General features: G+C 39.9%; 1 protein-coding gene across 4 annotated transcripts in view; it reads left to right on the top strand.

The window, feature by feature from the left end:
• The window catches only part of RIPOR2 (RHO family interacting cell polarization regulator 2), a 101364-nt gene that overhangs the window by 53545 nt on the left and 32235 nt on the right, over positions 1 to 15584 (top strand). For all 4 annotated transcript variants that reach the window (XM_083623715.1, XM_083623718.1, XM_083623716.1 and 1 more), the window contains exon 2: positions 13858 to 13984. In XM_083623715.1, coding sequence (XP_083479841.1) covers positions 13858 to 13984 — 127 coding nt within the window. The remainder of the gene's footprint in view (positions 1 to 13857; positions 13985 to 15584) is intronic.

Raw genomic sequence — 15584 nt, 5'->3', positions numbered from 1 at the left:
TTTTGTCTTTCAGTGATAACGAATGCTGTCAGATCTGGTTAATCCAAGCTTCGTTTATCCTTATGTCTCTATATTGAAAAGATTTAAGTGATTACTAATCCTGTGATGTGCAGAATATGGTGCCAGCCTCTTAAACTTGAAGGCTTTTGTAAATCTGCAATTCAAATGGAGTGTGTTGCTTTTAAATTAACAGGCTTGAGCATAATTACTGAATCAAGGACCCAATCTTATCTTCAGTGGCACTTGCCCAAATACTACAGAGAAAATTAAAACCCAAAATCTAGCTAGTTACATTATAAAAGGCTATAGTGATTCAGCTTATGTGTCTTAATTCCCATTAGCTTTTAATGAAACTTAGGTGTCTTAGGGTTCCTGTCTTGGTTCTTTCATAGGCTGTTACCACAGTATTCAGTAATAGCAGCAATATCTTTAATTGTTTCTTTTTATGCTTCTCCCTGATCCAGACTCTGTAAAGAGGAACTGTGACCTGCAAAATGAGGAACAGTAAAAGAGATCAAGAAACACCCCGCCCATATTTTTAACAAGTCTTGGGCTTGAGAGTGTGTTGTATACTGGTAAGCCTGGGAATATTGATTCTTCCTTTGCCAGCGCAAGCCAGAGCTTAAAATGTTGGTTTCGTTTTCCTGACACAGGCAAAGAAGTCTAACTTCATCATCTTCAACCTGCAGCAATATCATTAAATCAGGCTAAATGTCAGTGACACATTAAGCAGCCAGCACACACATAATTCAATTTTTTAATGCTTGATTAGCAAGCAAATTATGCAAATGTGGCAAAACCATAAGAAAGGGATAATATATCCCCCATTCATCCTTTTATTCGTCTTGGGTATGGCCCAAGATTTTATCATTTGATCTGTTTAGTTTCTAGGACAGTAAAAACTAGGAGATAGTCACTTTTTCAAAGAATGCCTTATCTTGGTTTCTCTTGTCAGCTGCTGATCCAGTCACACCCTGGTTTTTCCTCCTCAATCTGTATGCAAATCAGCTGTATTTTACACATGCACTGGCTGCTAAATCTGTTAACATTCGCATGCATTAGCATTTACACCCAAAGTGCAATTCTCCTCTTGGGAAAAATGGCCTAAAGATTTTGCTCCCTTCATGGTTGCACCTGTTTTTCCCATTTTCACAGCTAACGTTCCTCTATTGTTTCCATGTTTTACTTTTTTCTGTACCTGTTGAGTGAGAGCTGTGATCAGGAAATAATCTTCAGAGCCCCAGACACTTGTATATTGGCAACGCCAGCAGTTGTGGCATTATAATACTGATGCAGAACAAGCAGCGAGAAAACTGGCCACTTTTTTGTAGTCTGTGTGTTCCTGTCATCCAGCTTTTGCAAAGGGTTCTTAATAATTACTGCATCTGAACACTGACATCGCATCTATCTACCTGCTGCCATATCCCAACAGTTTTGAGCAGTTAGAGCTGCTGGACTATACAAAATACTCATGTTATTCCCAATTGTCCCCTTGTAATGGGTAAACACTGGGAATGTCTTGACAGAAACTCCAGTGATTCTGGGACCACCAGTTCCAGAAGCAGCTGTCATGGGAGAAGCTAGCTTCAAATATTGCACTTCCACAAATGAACGTATTTTGGTGGAATTGTTCTCATATGGAAAAATTGATTGTGTGAATTGCCTCTACTACACCCACTGTTTTCTATATCCAGATCCAGTACTTTGCTTCTGTGGTAAAGTTTCAGAAAATGCTTTGGCTGAATCATATATCAAACTGGGAACAACAGTCATTGCTGCTCAGGTTGCTTAAGTATTATGGAAGCTGTTGAGTGGATGATAATGGATGATAACACATATGGTCATAGTAGGACTGAAGACATCTCACACACACTATCTTAAACCCATTTCAGTCATCACAATGCCACTTGCCTCAGACACAGCTCCACACGCCACTGTAGTTAAGTTAGCATATAGCCCACTGGGTGGCACCATTAATGCAATCTTATTTTTTTAAACCACGACTGTACATCATACACGAGCGCATATAATGCAATGAATAAGGACAGATTTGAAGGCCAACTGTCAACTTGAAGTAAATGCAGAAATTTAAATAATGAGACCAGACTCATTATTACCCAGTTCTGAAGCCATTTGCTACATCTAGGAGCCATGAAGTGTCTAGAGCTCTTATTTATTGCAACAAGATTTAGGTTGACTTGCATTTCTAGTTTATGTATGTAGAAGTTAAAACAGCAAGACCAAGCACTGGTTCAATGTGGTCTCCAGATAATCTCCTTTGGGCTCAGCCTCATAGACATTTGCCCTCATTGTGGATACAGTTGCATAGAAAGTATGCTATGATGACCAGAAGTACATGAGTACCCATGGACAAAACACTTATAGAGAAGGATAATTAATGCACCCCAGTGTAAGCTCTTGCTTCATTATTTATTTGTTATACATTTACACCAAAACCACTGGATATCTCACCAAGTGTGCTTCCATTTTGTCCAGATTAATTCTTGTTCATTCCCATGCGCTCCAGTACAAGCTTCAGGTGGAAGTCTAGGATGTCTACCATGTTTTGAGATTGAAGGATGGAAACGATAAATAAATCTGAGTGATACTGGCATAGTGATGACATTCAGCCCAGATCTCCAGATGGCCTCATCCATTTTTTTTTTTTTAAATATTTTTATTTTTCCATATAAACACCATACAACAAACATAAACATACAAAAACAAAAACAAAACAAAAAACATGTATCATTTCATATCCTAATTTCATATCCTATCTTCCCCGACTTCCTCATGCTTCCCCTTTCTGTATTCCAAATTCTTATCGATTGTTCAGCAAATCTTCCCTTATTTTAATTTAAATTTAGACTATTCTTCCTTATTTTCCTTGTCTTAACCATTACTAATAGTAACCATTTACTTTCCAGTCCAACATCATTCTAACTTTCATTAACTTTGTAATATTTCTTTAAATAGTCCTTAAATTTTTTCCATTCTTCTTGCGCTGCTTCTCTTCCCTGGTTTCGGATTCTGCTCGTCATTTCTGCCAAGCCCATATAGTCTATCACCTTCATCTGCCATTCTTCCAGTGTGGGTAGTTCTTGCGTCTTCCAGTACTTCGCAATGAGTATTCTAGCTGCTGTTGTAGCATACATAAAGAAAGTTATATCCGTCTTTAACACCCCTTGGCCGACAATACCCAAGAGAAAGGCCTCTGGTTTCTTGGTGAAAGTATATTTAAATACCTTTTTAAGTTCATTATAGATCATTTCCCAGAATGCCTTAATCTTCGGGCAGGTCCACCAAAGATGAAAAAATGTACCTTCAGTTTCTTTACATTTCCAACATTTATTGTCAGGCACATGGTAAATCTTTGCAAGCTTGACTGGGGTTATGTACCACCTATATATCATTTTCATAATGTTTTCTCTTAAGGCATTACATGCCGTAAATTTTATCCCGGTGGTCCACAACTTTTCCCAGTCAGCAAACAAAATATTATGACCAATGTCCTGAGCCCATTTAATCATGACCGATTTAACCGTTTCATCTTGTGTATTCCATTTCAGCAGCAAATTGTACATTTTGGACAAATTCTTAGTACTGGGTTCTAACAGTTCTGTCTCCAATTTTGATTTTTCCACCTGGAAGCCAATTTTACTGTCCAGTTTAAACGCTTCATTAATTTGATGGTAGTGGAACCAATCTCTCACCTTCCCTTTTAATTTCTCAAAACTCTGCAATCTCAATTTGTCCCCTTCCTTTTCCAAAATTTCCCAGTATCTTGGCCACTTGGACTCCATATTTAACTTTTTAACTGCCTTAGCTTCCATTGGCGACAGCCACCTTGGAGTTTTATTTTCCAGCAAGTCTTTATATCTGTCCCAGACATTTAGTAGTGCTTTTCTGACAATATGATTTTTAAAACTTTTATGTGCTTTAACCTTGTCATACCACAAATATGCATGCCACCCAAAAATGTTATTAAAACCTTCCAAATCCAAAATGTCTGTGTTTTCAAGAAGTAGCCATTCTTTCAGCCAGCAGAAAGCTGCCGCTTCATAGTAAAGTTTAAAGTCTGGCAGGGCAAACCCCCCTCTTTCCTTTGAATCCGTTAGTATCTTAAATTTAATTCTGGGCTTTTTGCCCTGCCAGACAAATTTAGATATGTCTTTTTGCCACCTCTTGAAACAATCCATTTTATCAATTATTTGCAATGCTTGGAACAAAAACAACATTCTTGGCAATACATTCATCTTTATAGCTGCAATACGGCCTAACAAGGAAAGCTTCAAGTTGGACCAAATCTCCAAATCTTTTTTCACTTCTCTCCAAGTTTTTTCATAATTATCTTTAAACAAATTCACATTTTTAGCTGTCATATTTATACCCAAATATTTCACTTTTTTAACCACAGTCAACCCTGTCTCATTCTGGAACCTTTCCTTTTCTATCTGTGTCAAATTTTTCTCCAAAACCTTTGTCTTAGACTTATTCAATTTAAATCCTGCCATTTGACCAAACTCTTGAATTATTTCCAAAACTCTTTTCGTGCTAGCTTCTGGCTCTTGCAATGTAAGTACTAAGTCATCTGCAAATGCTCTCAGTTTATATTGTTTAGCTCCGACCTGAATCCCTTTAACCAACTGGTCCCTCCTAATCATATTAAGCAAAACCTCCAGGACCGATATAAAAAGTAATGGGGAGATAGGGCACCCCTGACGTGTCCCTTTTTCAATCTTGAACTCTTCTGTAACCACATTATTTACAATTAGTTTGGCTTTCTGTTCAGAGTATATTGCACCTATACCATTTTCAAACCCTTGGCCTACCCCCATCCCCCGGAGGTTCTTCAACATAAAACTCCAAGAAATGTTGTCAAAGGCTTTCTCGGCATCCACAAATATCAAAACAGCTTTAGTGTTTATGTTCACTTCCAGCTTTTCCAAAATGTCAATTACATTCCTTACATTGTTCGACAAGTGCCTTTTTGGGAGAAAGCCCGCTTGGTCCCCGTGAATCTCCTCCATCAAAACTCTCTTCAGTCTTTTTGCCAAAATATCAGCAAAGATTTTGTAATCCACATTCAATAACGAGATGGGTCGGTAGTTTTTAAGTTGGGTCTTTTCAGTCTCTGTCTTTGGTATAAGTGTAATGTAAGCCTCTCTCCACGTATCGGGTGCCCTTTTCCCCTCCATAATCTCATTGCAGACTTCCTTCAAAGGTTGTATCAACCCTTCCTTCAAAACTTTGTAGTATTTGGAAGTCAGTCCATCCGGTCCAGGGGATTTGCCCAGCGTCATGCCTTGAATGGCATCTTCTATTTCTTGTGCTGATATCTCCTGGTTCAATATTATCTTACTTTCATGCGAAACCTTTTTCAGCCCATTTTCCTCGAGGAACTGTTGTATGTCCATTTCTTTTTGCGGCCCTTGTGTGTAAAGTTGTCTAAAGTAGTTCTGAAAACAGTTCCTAATTTCCGCTGGGTTGCTTATGTTTTTTCCTTCCACTTCTATATTTGTTACCGTGTTGAGTTTTTGTCTCTTCTTTATTTGCCAAGCCAGTAACTTGCCACATTTATCAGCAGATTCAAAAGTCTTTTGTCTCATTTGTTTAATTCTCCACTCTAATTCATCCAACAGCTTCATGTAAACATTAAAAAGCATGGGAGACAAGATGGAGTCTTGCAGTACCCCACATACACCAAAGGCCATGGCAAAGAATGAGTGTGCATGTATGTGTGTGACTGGTTTGTTTGTGTGTTTTAATGTGGTGCCCACAACTCTTCCACAGGTCCCCAAATGTACCCACAGCTCAAAAAGGTTGGTGGCCCCTGTTTGTTTTCTACACTGACTGGCAGTGGCTCTCCAGAATTTCAGACAGAAGCCTTTCCAGTTCTACATGGGAGACCCCAAGAACTGAACCTGAGTCCTCCTGCATGGGCTATTGATTTTTGCCATTGACATGGCCCTTCCCAATTAACGCTGGCCAGAAACACATGACTGGAGCATCTGCTGTAAAATCACCCAAAATGGATTATTCAATTCGGCCAAGTAAATAAGTAGAGGTAAAACAACTTGCAATGCATGTTTGCTCAGAAGTAAGTTTCATTATATTCAATGAGGCTTATTCTCAGATGAGGATGTGTAGGACTGCAGCTTTGCACTATGTGCAAATGTCTCCTGGCAGTCAAAATCTGTTGCATGGATGGTATTTGTTGCTGTGGGCAGGAAAAAAACATCAGGGGAATCCTGAAAGGAACAGACACAATTCAATGCAAGGTATACATGACTGGAATAGCCCTAAAGCTGTGGATGACTCCCATAGCAGCATATCACATTTGATTTTGCAAAATTGTTTCTAATTTTTCCAGCAGCTGTTAAGGCGCCTTGAAGGTTGCAAACTTAGATTTATCATTCTATAAGCTTAGGGCCCCTGTACAATCGCAGTGACAGCATTCCTGACACACAAATGGCAGCAGTGGAAAAGTTCAAAAGAATGAAAGATCTTCTCTCAAACCTGTTCTACTTCTTATTAAAGATTTACTGAAAAGGACACAGATGCTGGTAACTTGCATAAGCCAGTGTGTCTCAGCTCTGTGGCCTTTCCTTCAAGGAAGTAGGTTTGCTTTGAGGATCCTTGAAGGCGATGGTACGGTTTCTGGCTAATGGTAAGGTATCTTTTGTTCCTCTTCAAATATGATATGATAAATCTTTCCTGAAGGAACGTGTCATCTACAGTTTTGGACAACAAATGTGCTGTTGCTGAAGAAGAGCAGAATGAATGTCACTCAGTTGTTATTCTTTGTGTCGTGATTTTGTTCCTTGGGTAATCTTCAGGTCTTCTGTGCTCACTTCAGAGCTTAGTCCAACATCTGTCTCCTTAACGACATTATCAGTTTGATCTGATCTCTTCAAACCAGAGACCTGAGGCTATACCAGGGTGCATTTGAAGCTCTTGTACAGGTATTCTTTCCACATTGTTTCACTAGAGTAGGCAGCTATGTACACATATCCCTTTGCACATGTGGAATTTTGGCCCATCTGTTCATGTAGATGAGAAAGTTATATGTGTTTGGAAGCTGCCCAGAGTGGCAGGGGCAACCCAGCCAGATGGGCAGGGTATTACTATTACTGTTACTATTACTATTACTATTACTATTACTATTACTATTACTGGATTCAGGTAGGTAGCCGTGTTGGTCTGATGCATGCACACAAAAGCTTATACCCAGAACAAACTTAGTTGGTTTTTACGGTGCTGCTGGACTTTTTTTTTAATTTTTATTTACTTATTACTATTACTATTATTACTATTATTAGAATTACCTCCAGGAGCACATACCTCATCTGTAACAGACACCTGAATTTGACCAGCTCAAGATATTTATATTGTATGTAAATGTAAATGGGTGTACCATTTTCAGTTCTTCAAATCTCTCGGAAGGATTTTGTTTCCCTGAGTTTTACATTTGTAATTCTGCTAATTAGTCTGTAATCAACAGAACATAAACATCTGCATAAGCGATGGAACCAGCGGAGCCCCTTCAATTTATCACATTAAAGCATTTGGGCAGGGGGATATAAATCCATTCATAAAACAAATCCTGTCCTCAGGCTCTCTGCTAACTAAAAGCAGAAGTGTGGAAATGGAAAAAGAACTCAGAATTAATATATTTAACTAGTTTAGAGAGCTTCACCAGCTGAACACAGTCACAGTAAAGCACAAGTTCAAATACAGCCATAGAAACCAAAAGAAAGAAAGGCATGCATAGAATAGTGTCTTCTCAGTATGTGTGGGTTTCCCCATGAACAATCACTCTGCACATTCCTTCCCCCATGATGTTTCTTAGTTCCTATCTAAACATGTTCAGCATCATTCAACAGTCTGCTTCGGTTTTTCTGTGTAAGCAGTTGTACTAGGTATAGATACATAGAGTTATCAAACTGCAGAGCTTATGGTTAGCAGAAAAGACCCATGTTCATATCACACAACATTTTAAATTATCCTATCTAAGATGCTGCCTTACTCATTATAGCCAACTAGGCAAGTTGCTATTTGCAATCATTCATTAGTTACAATTTTGTAGCATTTTCTGTTGTCAAAACAAAATGGTTTCTTCATTCAACACTTTGCTATATAGAAGGCACATTATGGGTGGTTCATTCAGCCTCAAGTTAAATATTTTGTAGAACAAGAATTTATGTACAAGCACTTTAAGATAAATGTATATAAATGAAGCATTAAAATATTTTCCTCAGTAAGCAGAGGCATATTATAGATTTGAAACAAACTTTATTCAGCAGAAAATGGTCAAATTGAAGTCCCAGAGGCAAAGACTTACCATGCTCCTTTCATTGGAGCAGGTGTGCTGAACTACAACTTCCATCATCCCTGATCATTGGCCATGCTTGCTGAAGCTGAGGGGAGTTGTAGTTCAGCAACATTTGGCAGGCCCAAATTTTTCCATGACTGCATTGAAGGGTAACCTGAATAGGGCAAAATCTAAACTAATACATTCCTAATTCCTAAAATGTTGATCTAACTAAGCCCAATTGCCGACTCAGTTTCATTATGTTCCATCTATGGAACTCCTTCTCAGGTAGCATTCAGTCTTCCCACCACAGTGGACACCTTTTAACAAAGACTCAAGATGTTTTGGTTTGTCCAGGTGTTTGGAACATGAATTGTTCTGGTTTTGGATTGCGGTTGAATAGATAGCGTTAACACTCCACTCCAAACTTCATGAGCAGTGTGGGATTCCAGGGGTTGCAGTTGCACTTACCAGGGTCTGTGTTCCCTTTGGGGACAATGAGGCACAGCGGAGTCTGGGGTGTTTATGATACGTGGTTTATTTACACATACATACAACCCTTGTCTAGATGGAGAGAGTGCAGAGCTTTCACAACCCAAGGAAGTTCAGTTCCTGCCACTACTGCAGCCATGGATTCCAAGAGACCCCAAAGAACATGTCTAGCCCTAGCAATAGCATGAACAGACTGCCCGCCTTGTGCTCTGGCCTCCCACCTCTCCAGCTTGCAAAAAGGACACTTTTCCCTGTTTGCTTACCTCATCATCCACTGTATCCCTGGAAACTACTCCCTCCCAACTGGCTGGGTCTCCCCCCTCTGTGTCCAGCAGCATCTTTTGTCCTGTTGATAGCTTTCGTCAATGGGTTAATGGCTGGCCATCATCTTCTTTTGTCCTCCTCACCACCCACACTCAGTGAGCTCTGCCAGGCTAGTCTTCCTTGTTAGCATAAACTGAGCCCAGAGATTCCCATGTTTGGCACAATTTAGTCAAATCTGGATTAATTCTAATTTTTACGGGAATCCAAGAATTATGCATCCACATGTCCCCTAAATGGGTTCTGGTGCTTTCCTCAACCCTCTAGAGCAGATTTGGGGAGGTTAGGGGCTGAATCCAGAGATAATGCAGTGGGAGAGAAAATCCCACTGCACAAATGGAACTACTTCATTGGATACTTGGTTTTATCCCATTGCTAGCATTCTGTTATGAATGAGCTTTGCAGTGTACACATTGGTGTTTTTCTCTTATTCTTGTTTGTGCTCTTAGTTCCTGGTACCTTTATTTATGGTGAGTTTAGATATCCTAAAAACCACCTGGAAGCCCTTCTCCATACAAACAGGGATTTTTGAAACCTGCCTGATACTAAAAATACATTTGCTTTATATAAGTAAAGGTTGAATGTCCATTCTGTCCTTACATCACGTCAAAGAGCAACCAAATGCCAATTTCTATTTTAATCTTTGCAGAAACCCTGGGAGTTAGGGGCAGGGCTGTACGATGACTCTTTGAATGAATGCACTCAGTTGCTACCTCTTTTACAGTGTCATGGTTCTCAGTTCAAATGTTGCATCACTCTTAATATAAAGTACAATGTGCTGAACTGAGAGATGTGTTCTCAAGCCGTTACAGTAATATGCAACTTCTTGCTCATCAATTTGAACTGAAAAAGATACTAGGCCACTATTGTCAGAAGTTACTGGCAAAAAAATAATAATACGTGACTAACCTTGCTCTCCATGTCACGCTGTGTCACCCACAACCCTTTCATTTTGCCTAACGAAAAGTTCCGTGTAAGTCAAAAGCCTGCCTATTTCCATCCTGATGTAATTAATCCAAATGAAAGCTGTCCCTCTACATTTTTTTATTATTATTTTGTGGGTTTCACATGCATCATAAGTGATACTTAAATATATCAGGAGGGCAGAATTTTGGGATTTATTTTATAGAAAGTCATTTATCAGAACGTAACAAGTGCTCAAAGGCCCATCTATTGCAACATCCTTGTCTCACCATGGCTGACCAGATGTCTGTGGAAGACTGCCAAGAGACATAAGTGCAACAGGTAAAGGTAAAGGGACCCCTGACCATTAGGTTCAGTCGTGACCGACTCTGGGGTTGCGGCACTCATCTCGCTTTATTGGCTGAGGGAGCCGGCGTACAGCTTCCGGGTCATGTGGCCAGCATGACTAAGCCGCTTCTGGCGAACCAGAGCAGCGCACGGAAACGCTGTTTACCTTCCCGCCGGAGCGGTACCTATTTATCTACTTGCACTTTGACATGCTTTCGAACTGCTAGGCTGGCAGGAGCAGGGACTGAGCAACGGGAGCTCACCCGTCGCAGGGATTCAAACTGCCGACCTTCTGATTGGCAAGTCCTAGGCTCTGTGGTTTAACCCACAGTGCAACAGAACCGTCCCCAATTCTGATTCTCAACACCTTGCATTTAGACGTGCCCTGCCTCTCATGCTAAAGGTGATATACCACCATCATGGCTACTTACCTTTGATACCTTTATCTTCCATTAATTCTTCTAATCCCCTTTGCAAAGCCACCCAGGCTGTTAGTCATTACTACATCTTGTGGTAGCAAATTACATAATTCAGCTGTGTGTTGGGGGAAGAATTACTTTCCCTTCATAGTGAATCCATCTTGAGGATTATGCAGAATGAAAAAAAATATTATTCAGCATTTCTTCCCAATGTTAAAAACTATCATTCATCCTTAAACCATTTAGCATCTTTTGCAGCCTTCTGTAATGTGTTCTCTTTCATATCATCATTAGTGATTTCAGCTTTATAAGGAGTTGCAGTGTTCCAAAGGAGATGGCATTTATAGTATTGGTGATACTTTGCATCCACTAAGGTCAATGGGAATTTGTAACTGGCTTCAGTTGCTTTTGCATAAGGAAGTCAGGGAGCAAATGTATTTTTCATGAGCTACAGATGCTTTTAATAGTTTGCAACCTTTGTGCTAGAGTACAGGTGTATTACCCTAGCTTCAACAAGTCCTCTATTAGCATGCAGTGTCTTCTAACACACATTCAAAATTAGTCTGAGTAGAAAACCCAGTGCATAAGTGTCAGTGTGTGAAATGTGCAGTGCAGTCTTGAAAATACTTGTGGTGTTGTATTTTTCTTTGTCTCCTGGATTAAATGTTTTGTAAAGGGCTGTTGGCACTTACTGATGGAGAGGGGAGGGGTGATGTGCGGGGTGTGTGTGTGTGCTAAGTGTGAATGTGTGAGCAATGCATGCAGGTGATCACAGCAGAAATTGCAACCACTTCACTCCTCCACAGCCCTCTTGCTGCTGTGCTACCTAGAGCCAAGCCAAGGTTTGGCTTAGCATTCCATCCAAACCAGGGTCAATGGATTTCCCCGCTTTGGCGGGGGGGGGGGGCATGAGCTGTAGCCAAGGTTTGTTCTTGGGTAACCCTAATGGTTTAACCTGTCTGGTCACCAGAATTTTAAGTTCCCTTCTTCTCCTAATTGTGATTAGTGAAAAATTTAAATTTGCTGGAAGCATGATTTATCTTGCTTGAGATTGGCACACATATGCATTCCACAATAACAGAGTTTTGGGGTTTTTTTTACTCCTGTGTGCATTAACAAGGACCTGATGGAATATATTAACTTGGCAGTGTGTTATTTTGTTTCGACAGGATGAGGCTTTTGACTAAGAAGCAGCTCATCATATGTAAATGAACTCCTCATAATTAACACTAGTCTTTGCTATCCTTCTGCTGTTTGATGTGCTGTATGTTTTTGCCACTGAACCCCATATGCCTGCCACTGTTTCTGAGCTCTTTCCTTAATAGCAATCTCTTAAGTTTAGACTCAAGGTTCGTAACTCCTCTAACATAACCTAGGCAAAGTCAACAGTTATCAGTGTGTAATTCCCACCTTCCCATTGCTTCGCCTTTTGAACCCATTTGGAGTTTGTGGCTACTAACTGCGTGAAGTGTAATTTTTTTTTAAAAAAACAACAACAACAATTACAAAAGTAGAATATCTCATTTTGCAAAATGATGTCAATGCACATTAAGATAACACAGCTGTCGTTTCATTTCTAGCTTGCTAGATCTGAGAGAAATTCGGATGCCTTAGCTCTCAGGTGCAATCAATGGTTTCACTTTGTGCAGGGCCCAGAAACATGTATTTGGTCCTGATTTTAAGCATTTGTTTTACTTAGACGGGAGCTGAAGAAGTTCAACACTCTGCTGCTGTGCTGATATAGATAAATGACAGAAAGAGGACAGTCCCATACCATAGAGAGAGAGAGAAAGGAAAGGAGGAAAGCCTCAAAATAAAAAAATAAAAATAGGGAACTTTAATAAAACAGTAAGTTCTCTATTGTGTTTCAGTGGAAACTTTTCTCAAGGGCACAATAATTCAGTTTTGTTGAATTATTATAATAAGGGAAGCTCTGAGATACTAAGGCATGGAAAGAGTTTTGATTTTATTCCAAAGTTTATAAATTTCCTCCTGTATGGCTCAGGTACCTTGATGTTTAAAATAATCAGATACAGAATTTTCTTCATGTACCCTTTAGTTCTTTAAGCATTTAAGCTCAAGATGTTGTTTTTCAGCAGCACCAATAAGTACTTGGTGAAATACACGAGACTTCTGAATAAGCATACGTAGTATTTGGATATAAGACACAATTTTGTATAAATTCCATACATAATTCAGAGCTTCTGACTAAAGAGCAAAAATTGTCTGCTTTCCTAATTACTGAAAAAAATGAGTTTTTGTTAATCAGTTTGCATACTTTTACTTATGGTTCCTGAATTACCACACTGATAATATTCTACCTTCCCAGCCTCTAAATGCACCCACACTTCTCTTCGTTTGCTGTGCTTCTTTCTCCTCTGAATGAAGATGGTTGTAGGGCTCTGGCAGTAATCTCCCAGGTTTCATTTCTGATACAGATAATCATTTTTCTACTCACGCAGACAGTTACCCCAAATATTCCTCATCTTTGATTCTATCACATTTACTTTTGACAGGGGTGGGGAAGCAATATAATTAGTAAATGGATGTAGACTTTTGTACAAGCTAGAAAAATAAAGCACATTGGACTTTGCATTCCCATATGACCAGTCATACACCAAGTCAATAGTACACATGTGCTAACCAAGTACAGTACTATAATCCATATTCATTTGCCCAATTCATTTTTCAGGAGCAAGAAGCAAAGTTCTCTTTGCATGCACACAGCTTTGTTTGGAACACAAAGATCTCTGAGACACAGCAGACTTTCCGTGGGTGTCTGAGAGCAAAGGAGACAAAGAGGGGGGAAATCCATGGAAATAAACAGATAACATTTCTCAGCCTCCTACTTATAGAGATACCTCTGGTCCTAAAATGGGAGTTCTGGTTGCTGAAAGAAAATGCAACTTTATTATTTAGAGACTTGAATATCTTCAATGATCTCATGAGTCGTGTAGTTAATTTACCTTCTATTGTCCTGAAGCTGTAGTTGGGGAAGCTGTATCTTAAACCTGCCTGTAACTTGCCATTGCACCTGACCTCCTTACTCTTACCTTGCAGGAATATCTTCCAGATTCCCAGAAATCATGTCAGTAGGATCACACTCGTTCTCCCCAGGAGGCCCTAATGGGATTATTAGAAGTCAATCCTTTGCTGGCTTCAGCGGCCTCCAGGAAAGAAGATCAAGGCAAGTAGCAGCTCCAAAGCCAGGCTTTCAGCTTGTAAATAGCGGGTGGGAAGCTTTGCTGGGGTCTGTTTATGTTATCCCTTTGTTATCTATTGCAAAGGATGCCTCAGTTATAGACCTGACAATATATCTGTGGTGAGATTTAAATTAAGCAAACAGAAAACAGCTCTGGCTTTACCAAAGGTTATCTCCTTGACCTATCATGTCTTTTAAGACTTAAGCAAGGTTTTTCATCAGCTTCACAATTGAGGGTGGGTGATGGGGAGCGGTTACACGCAGTCATAAGAAAACAAAGGAAACCATTCCACAGGGAATGCAGTCAGGGTCTAGCCCTTTCATTCCCTTACAGATGTGTCAAACAGTCTGATTTCCTTTAGATCCAGTTTAATCTTAACTGCTTCATGGATTCTCTTTGCTGCTACAGTAGGTTCAGACATGCTGTTTGCAGCAATATTTCTCAAGACAGTGTGCACTCACCACCACAAATCCAGAATATGGAAATCAACATTATTATTTTTTAAACAGGTAGCAGTGTAGGCCAGGGTTGGAGCAAGAAGTCAAGAGTAGGCAGCAGCCCGTTTTTTCTCCTCTTCCTAGGATCAAAGTCAGCAACCTGGCATTGTTGGGCAGTGCTGAGCATCTGGGTCTAGCTACCACAACACCACAATGTCCACACTGCCAAAGGCAGCACTATATGGAGGAAATTGTGGGAACTGAAAATGGAGGACATAAACAAAACATTGGTGCTGCCAAAGCTATGCTGGCCACCACTGATAGAGGCAGAAACCCGTCAGAGGGTGCTTAGCTGAGGGCCCTCTCAAATTTGAAACAAAAATTTTTTTTCCTTCCAGTAGCACCTTAAAGACCAACTAAGTTAGTTCTTGGTATGAGCTTTCGTGTGCATGCACACTTCTTCAGATACATGTGTATCTGAAGAAGTGTGCATGCACACGAAAGCTCATACCAAGAACTAACTTAGTTGGTCTTTAAGGTGCTACTGGAAGGAAAAAAAATTTTTGTTTTGACTATGGCAGACCAACACGGCTACCTATCTGTAACTCAAATTTGAAGTTGTCCCTGTCTCCATCCTGTGTTTCTGTGCCCCTTTTGTCTCTATAGCTGAATATCATCTGCAGTTTACATGACATATAGTAATGTTCTGGTATTAATGATGCTTAGGGATAGATGGCTATTACACATTAACTTTTTCAGCAATGTTGCAGAACTCCCCTCCCCCCATTTAAGGTGGCTTCTGTGGCCAGGGTTAAGCTTGTTGCAGGTTGCTTTTTTATTTACAGTCTTTACTTGATATTAACATTTTCCATATGCATACAAAGTATAAAGGCAAAGAACATGTACCATGAGCAAATTGCAGGTTGACTTGAGTTAAGGCCCTAAGCCACCAGGGCAGTCTCCTGCAAGAGCTCCATTAAAATGACAGAGAGCAAGCTGCTTAGCTCGTTTGGATTGTGCCTTTGTTTAATATTAATTACATCCTGCCTAAATATGAATCAAAGTGGTTAACGACCTGAAAGATCCACCGTGCAATAACCTGCCCTTCTCTTCTTCTATTTAGTTTCATTGCATGGTACATTTTAAA

Source organism: Podarcis filfolensis, assembly GCF_964270895.1.
Source record: "Podarcis filfolensis genome assembly, chromosome: 7".
NCBI classification, from domain to species: Eukaryota; Metazoa; Chordata; class Lepidosauria; order Squamata; family Lacertidae; genus Podarcis; species Podarcis filfolensis.
The sequence above is the reverse complement of the archived record's forward strand: the minus strand, read 5'-3'. Positions and strand labels throughout refer to the sequence as shown.